Source organism: Myotis davidii, unplaced genomic scaffold, assembly GCF_000327345.1.
Source record: "Myotis davidii unplaced genomic scaffold, ASM32734v1 scaffold244, whole genome shotgun sequence".
Taxonomy (NCBI): domain Eukaryota; kingdom Metazoa; phylum Chordata; class Mammalia; order Chiroptera; family Vespertilionidae; genus Myotis; species Myotis davidii.
In genome coordinates this window covers 255825-262658 of record NW_006294993.1, presented here as the reverse complement: position 1 = coordinate 262658, position 6834 = coordinate 255825, and the positions used below count along the sequence as shown (strand labels likewise).

Genomic DNA, 6834 nt, shown 5'->3' with positions numbered 1-6834 from the left:
CCCAGGGGGCAGGGGGGCCGGCAGGTGGGACACAGGGCCTGGCCAGCTGCCTCACCTCCTCCAGCTGGCTGTGCACGTGCTGGACGATCAAGTCAATGGCCACTGTGTTTCCGCTCCCTGGATGGGAAGGGCAGGAGTGTGACACCAGCGGGTGGGTGATGGCGGTGCATCCCACCCGCCCCCCACAGCCTGCTCACCTCGGGGCACCACGATGTCTGCCAGGCGCATGGTGGGCTGGATGTACTGGTCGAAGGCTGGCTTGACGAACTTGTTGTATTGCTTGATGACACCTGCGATGTCGCGGCCACGCTCACTGATGTCCCGGCGAAGCCGCCGCACAAGGCGGATGTCAGAGTCCGTATCCACGAAGATCTTCATGTCCAGGAGCTGGAGGGGAGCAAGCCACTGCTGGGGAGGCTAGCACGAAGAAGCCATGAGGCCATGTGACTAGAACCTGGCTCTTGCACAGACCGAGAGCAAGCCAGGCCCCGTGGCACATGGAGGGTCTGGAGGGCAGGGGTGCTGTCAGCCAGGTTTGGTCTGAGGGCACGGGTTCGACGCTCCTCTGGGCAGCCTCCCTCACTGATGCCCTCACACTGGGGACTGGGGCTTGGTGAGTCTGGGTCTGTCCCCACACTCAGCTCACAGCAGGTAACCCCTGAAGGAGCCATGGAGGATGCTAGGGGTAGTGGGTTCCTGGGGCCTGAGCCTCAGAACTCCCACAGGAAGTGCACAGTGGCCGTGAGCACAGCCTCTGCAGGGCCAGAACAGGCAACGCCCAGGAGCACCCTGTGTAGGAGCACCCTGTGCAGACCCACAGACAGACACCAGCGTGCACTTGAGCCATGCCACCCCCAACATCACCGTGATCTTGGCGACCGCAGGGACCCCCGAGGACAGCAGAGACAACACTGACAGGAACCTGGTGTGTGCAGGTGGGGACAGAAAGGAAACCAAGGTACCAGCCCAGAGCTTGTGCCCAGGCCCAGGAAGTATGGGCCCTCGGGCTGCCACCAAGGGCATTTCCATCTTCTCTGTGGGTGGCAGACCTGCCCTGTCTGCTCAAACCCATGTCCTGGACCCCCTCTTGGGAGAGGGCCCGCTCCTCACCCGACACCCAGGGACCACATAGTGGATGGAACAGGTGACCCTGTGCCATGGGACAGGGTGACAGGGCCTGCCCAGAGGAGGCATTGAAGGTGAGTCTTGTGGGAGGGCATCCCGGCAGAAGGATGGCCTGGAGCCCGCCCTCACCTCCAACAGCGTCTTGTCAGCAAAGGCCATGATGCCCTCGAAGATAATGACGTTGGCACCATAGAGCGTCTTCTGCAAAGGGAAGGAGCCTGTGCTGGTGCCCGTGCCGGCCCGTGTGCCCAGTGCCCTCACAGCCCAGCTGCTGGGCCTACCCAATCCTTCTTGCGGCTGTGGGTGGTGAAGTCGTAGACCGGGACCTTGACACTCTTGCCCTGCTTCAGCTTTTGGAGGGTGGACACGATGAGGTCGAAGTCGAAGGCATCCGGGTGGTCGAAGTTGTAGTTGTGGAGGGCAGCCTGCTCCTGCTGCTGCTGGGTGAGCACCTGTGAGGAGAGCAGGGGTGTACTCAGGGCGGGGGGCTGCAGGCCCTCGGCACAGCGGCCACACGCCGGGGCACCCCTCACCTTATAGAAGGAGTCCATGGACAGCAGGACCACCCAGGGCACGTCCAGGGCCTCGATGATCATCCTGGCCACAGTGGTCTTCCCAGAAGCACTGCCACCACCCAGGCCTGCGGGGAGCAGAGAAGGTGGGCCGCACACCTGGGTCCCGGGGTGGATGGGGCCAGGAGAGCCCTTCCAACCAAGTCACCACAACTGGAAGCCCGACCGCTGCTGCTGGAGAGCACCCTGGCACCGACGGCGGGTCCTGCCCAGCCCACCCGGTGGGGTGACAGGGAGGTGGCAGCCGACTCACCGATGGCGAAGGCCTCCTTAGACTGTGTGCCGTGCTCGTTGTACCAGGGCGGCCGCCCCGCCGTGTAAATGGTGCGTTTGCTGGTGCGCAACAGGGGCGGCTCGGATTTGCACTGGCTGGTGGTGCGCTTCCGCGGCGAGCGCCCAGTGCCCACGGGCGGGAGGAGCCTGTCCAAGGCCTCAGCGCTGCTGCTGCAGGAAGGAGAACAGCTCGCTCGCCGGCCCTGCCACCAAGCCCACCACCACGCCAGGCCCAGGGTGGCCTTCTCTATGCAGGCACGCGGGCATGGCTGAGATGGCACACAAAACCCGCCTGCCGCCCATCCACAGGGCCCATGGCCTCAGTCACTGTTCACACAGGTTCAGAGAGACAGCAAACCACAACTTCTGTGAAGGGGGAGTGCCACCCATGCCAAGGACAGTGATGTGGACGGATGTAGGTGGGAGACCGTGAGCTGGGAGACCCTTGGGGAGGCCACTGATTCTCACCCTCGAGCACCTGCCAACTGCAGGGCGGAGGGCGGAGGCTCCACGGCCCGCAAGGTGGCAGTTCTGCCTGGGAAAGGCAGACGGCACCTGTGCCCAGCTCTCCCCATGCGGCACTGCTTGTGGGAGGCACATCCCGGCCTCAGGCAGGCAGGCCTCCAGTGTGGTCACTGGCTTGAGGCCCCAGAACCAACAGGATGGCTTCTGGGGAGGCCCGGGGGGCTGAGCGGCCTGGCTCCACACCTGCTCAGGAAAGGCCCAGACGGACGGGGACATGGCAGTTGTCCGGGACGTGAGTTGGACGAGAAGTAAACTAAGATGTTTATGTGAAAACCAGCATGTGGAGATGGCCAGCCCACGTTCCCTTCGGGTCTGCGCGTGTGAGTGGGACATGCATGTGCACAACGAGCTGGAAGCAGTGCCACAGTGGCCCTGGGCACCGAGATCTGGACCAGGGATTTCTGCCCCATTTGACTGTCTTACAAGGACGTGCCCCTGTTATCATAAACCAGACCAAGTCGTGGTCTAGACTGAAGCTCTGTCCTGCCATCACCGCTACAGCCCGCAGTGCCAGGTGCGCCTGTGCGTGTGCTGGGGGGACAGCAGAGAGGTGAGCTGAGGCCCTGCACGCGACAGGCACACGGACAGCCTCGCAGCCTCGAGGGCACAGAGAACAGCGTCCGCACGCTGACAGGAGGCACGCGGCCCCATGGGGGGCGGGGGCAGTGAGCCGTCAGCGCACGCGGTGCTCAGCAGCGTCTCTGCGGGGACAGCCATTACCTTCGGGTCTGTTCAGAACCCGGTGCTAACGCTCGCCATGGGGTTGGGCGTCAAGATGACCCAGTGGCCAGGCAGGCCTGGGGACAGGCCACAGCACCACCATGGACCGTGAGCGCCTGGGGAACTCAGACTGGCATGGACCAGCCGCCCTGGAGACAAATGGTGTCCCCAGGCCCCGGTCACCCTGGAAATGGCAGACGGAACCATCCTGGCAACGAAGAGGCCCCTCCCCGCTGTGCTTTCTACTCAGGGAGGAAACCCCGAGAAATTATGGTTTGCAAAGGGCAAGACCTGGCCAGCAAGGGCGCACCCGTGCTGAAGATGGCCTCGCAGAACGACCCCGACAGCGGAGGCCAGGGCCGGCACCACTCCTGTCCCTCTGCTTCTCACCCAGGCTGGCAGCCTCTGGGGGGAGCCCTCAGGTCCCTGCTGTGCCTGCTCCGCATCCTACTGAGGTCATGACCACCGGCAAGGACAACTTCCGACTTCCGAGCTGGTGCTGCCGACAGCCTCGGGTAGACACCTCCCCGGACAGGGAGCGCGGGCCAGGGCGGCGGCCAGAAAGCACCCTCGGCGTGCAAGGGGCCTGCAAGCATCAGGCGGGTCTGCAGCCAAGCCCAGTCCACGGCCTTCCCCAAGCCCAGCTCCCTGCGAGCCAGGGACAAAGCCTCACTGTGCCCTCAGAGCGAGCCGTGTCAGAGCGGGACCAATTTCGATAAGGGAAACTCACACAGACCTCGTTTCCCTGGTCATAGGCGGACAGAGCACGCGGACTGCGATGACAGGGCATTTCAGCTACAGGACTGGGGGACACAGACCTGCCTGCAATGAGCAGCCCCCCGTGCCTGCGGGTGGTGGGCCCTACCCGCCCCAAGCACCGGCCTGGCTCCTGGTCCCTGATGTACAGCGCCCCCCACAGGAATCGACCGAGATGCCGGGGAGGAAGGGCTCTTCACCACAGCTGTGGACAACAGTCCTGCCACTCACCTGCCTTCTGCTCCAAGGGCCCAGCACCCTGAGATCCTGATGCCAGGGTAAGCTGAGGGGCTGCCCATGGCTGGACACAAGATGATCCGAGGTGTCTGCAGGGGCACCCCACACTGCCTCAGGCCCACAGCAGCCCCCGAGGACAACCCAGGAACCATGTGAGCTGCCCCTCCATGGGTGGGTGGGCAGCCAGCGTGAGGCCAGACCCCTGGCTGCAGAGGCTACCCACTGGGAGGCGGGGAGCTAACAGCTGGGAGCCCCTCAGGCCCCTGTGCCGAAGGAACAGCACTCACAGGCGTAAGAGGATCGCGCAGCTGGGGCTGTGCACTTGCCTGATATTAATAGCACTGACCCTGCTGAGAACGGGCAGCCTCAGGTGTGAACTGCCCCCTGGGCACAGGCTGGCCCACTGCTGGCCCAGGGCTTGGTGAGGACCACCGTGCACCCCCTGAAATGCCCTAGGAAGAGCTTCAGACCCCGGGCCTGCCTGGAGTGGCAGGGCCAACTGCCCCCAGCAGAACAGGGACATCTGAGCTATCTCTTGGCCAAGCTGAGGTGAATGTCAGTGCTGAGCTGGGCGTACCACCCGTGCCCACGGTGCCTCCCAGAGGCATAAACAAATCTGAAACTCTACCCTCCTGAACATCTGAGAATAACTGCCTGCGCTGCCCTTCACAGCGCGGCTCCAGCATGTCCCCCAGGCACCTGTGCTCGGCGTTGGGGGGGAACGACACAGCCAGGCCCGCCTGGCGGCAGGAGGAAGAGCCATTCGGAAAGGGTGAGTCGGCTAAGGGAGCCGTCCTCCAGTCTGCACAGGGGCTGCCCACAAGTCCCGACTCCTCCCTCGTATCAAGTCACTGGGTGTCGCTGGCTTTCCTCATTTGTGTTTTAATCCTCACTAAAGGATTTTTCCATTGATTTTCAGAGAGAATGAAAGGGAGGGAGAAGGGGTTGTGAGAGAGAGAGACATCAATGTGAGAGAGACACATCAATTGGTTGCCTCCCTCATGTGACCCAACTGGGGCTGGGATGGAACCTGCAATGGCGGTACATGCCCTAGATTGGGAATGGAACCTGAGACCCTTCGGTCTGCGGGCTGATGCCCCAACCACCGAGCCAAACCGGCCAGGGCCAGCTTTCTTTCCTCCTGACTCAGCTTCCAACAACATCCCTAACAGCTGCCAGAACCTCACCGGAGAGAAAATTCCAGATAGGGTTGGGTTCACACATCTGAAAGGGGCCTCTCCTGCCTGCCTAGGTAACGTGGGTGGGTCTACGCCCACCAGAGGCCTGTCCGTCTTTGCCCACAGGAGCTTCCCTCCTGACCCTGGGCGTGGGCAGATGGGGGGCTGGCCCACACTCAGGGAGGCTGGACAGCACTGCAGAGTTGGGGCAGGCACCTAAGGCTTCCACTCCTGCCTGACACCCATCCCAGTGGAGGGGAGTTTGCTGGGGGAGTAAAATGAGGCCAGGGGGTGGGTAGGGAGGGGGGCTGGTTCACCAGGGCCGGGCTCAGGGACAGAGGGTTCGGGGTGTCTTTCTCAGGGCAGGTGCAGGAATGGGGCTGCAGCCCCGCCCCATCACCCTGAAACGCCCGACAGGACCCCTCCTTCCCAATGCTCTGGGCCAGCCTCCCTGCACCCCACAGCTGCAGCTCCAACCCCACCTGGACCAAACCAGGACACAACCTGAGGAGAAGGCACCGCCACAGGTGCCCATTTCTCCACCAGCACATCCAGGGTTAACGAGTCCGCGTCCCTGTCCTCATGGGGCTGACTCTCTATGGCAGCGATGGTGAACCTTCTGAGCTCGGCGTGTCAGCATTTTGAAAAACCCTAACTTAACTCTGGTGCCGTGTCACATATAGAAATTTTTTGATATTTGCAACCATAGTAAAACAAAGACATATTTTTGCTATTTATTTTATATATTTAAATGCCATTTAACAAAGAAAAACCAACCAAAAAAATGAGTTTGCGTGTCACCTCTGACACGCGTGTCATGGGTTCGCCATCACTGCTCTATGGGCACAAGAAACAACGGCAAGGTAGACAGCCACAGGGGGCCACAAGATGGAAGGAGATGGGACCGTGGGCAGGGAGAGGCTCAGGGACACGACTCCAGCAGAGCCAACTCTGGGGCCCTCCAGGGTGGTGCCGGGACTGTAGGGGAGCCCTAGGCCTCAGCGTCAGGAAAGAGCGGTGAGCAGAGCAGCGCCAGGGCAGAAGAGCCCTGCAGTCCAGTCACTGCCCTCTGGTCCTGGGTCCCATCCTCTGTGCACAGGGCAGGGCCCGGACAGTAGCTGCCACCAACCTGTCTTCAGGGAGTGCTTTTCTCGAGAACTTGCCTGGCCCTGCCTCCTCTGATCTGGGGCTAAATCAAAGATTATTTGGAACCAGCAGGTGTCGCCGACAGGTCCTATTAGACCCTGTCACGCCATACCCAGCTCTTCCTCGCTGCTCACTGGGAGGGTGCGAGCCCAGGAGGACACGTGCTCCATCAGAGCCGACACTCCGGCCTCATTCCTCTCCCTGCAGCACCCAGGCTGCCCCGGAGGGCTCCCTCCCGTGACGGCCCATCGGAGCCCAGGAGCCCAGGCCGAGCCCTCCCCTGAGCCTTCCCCGGGGCACAG

General features: G+C 62.5%; 1 protein-coding gene across 1 annotated transcript in view; it reads right to left on the bottom strand.

Annotated features, from left to right (window-relative positions):
- UCKL1 (uridine-cytidine kinase 1-like 1) overlaps positions 1-4506 on the bottom strand; it is a 16675-nt gene extending 12169 nt beyond the window's left edge. Inside the window, exons 1-7 of the mRNA XM_006769555.2 lie at positions 4203-4506; positions 1951-2141; positions 1659-1765; positions 1407-1577; positions 1255-1326; positions 198-387; positions 56-117 (exon numbers count right to left, since the gene is read on the bottom strand). Of these exons, the coding sequence (XP_006769618.2) occupies positions 56-117; positions 198-387; positions 1255-1326; positions 1407-1577; positions 1659-1765; positions 1951-2141; positions 4203-4360 (951 nt within the window). The 5' untranslated portion in view covers positions 4361-4506. The remainder of the gene's footprint in view (positions 1-55; positions 118-197; positions 388-1254; positions 1327-1406; positions 1578-1658; positions 1766-1950; positions 2142-4202) is intronic.
- Between the last annotated feature and the right edge of the window lie 2328 nt (positions 4507-6834).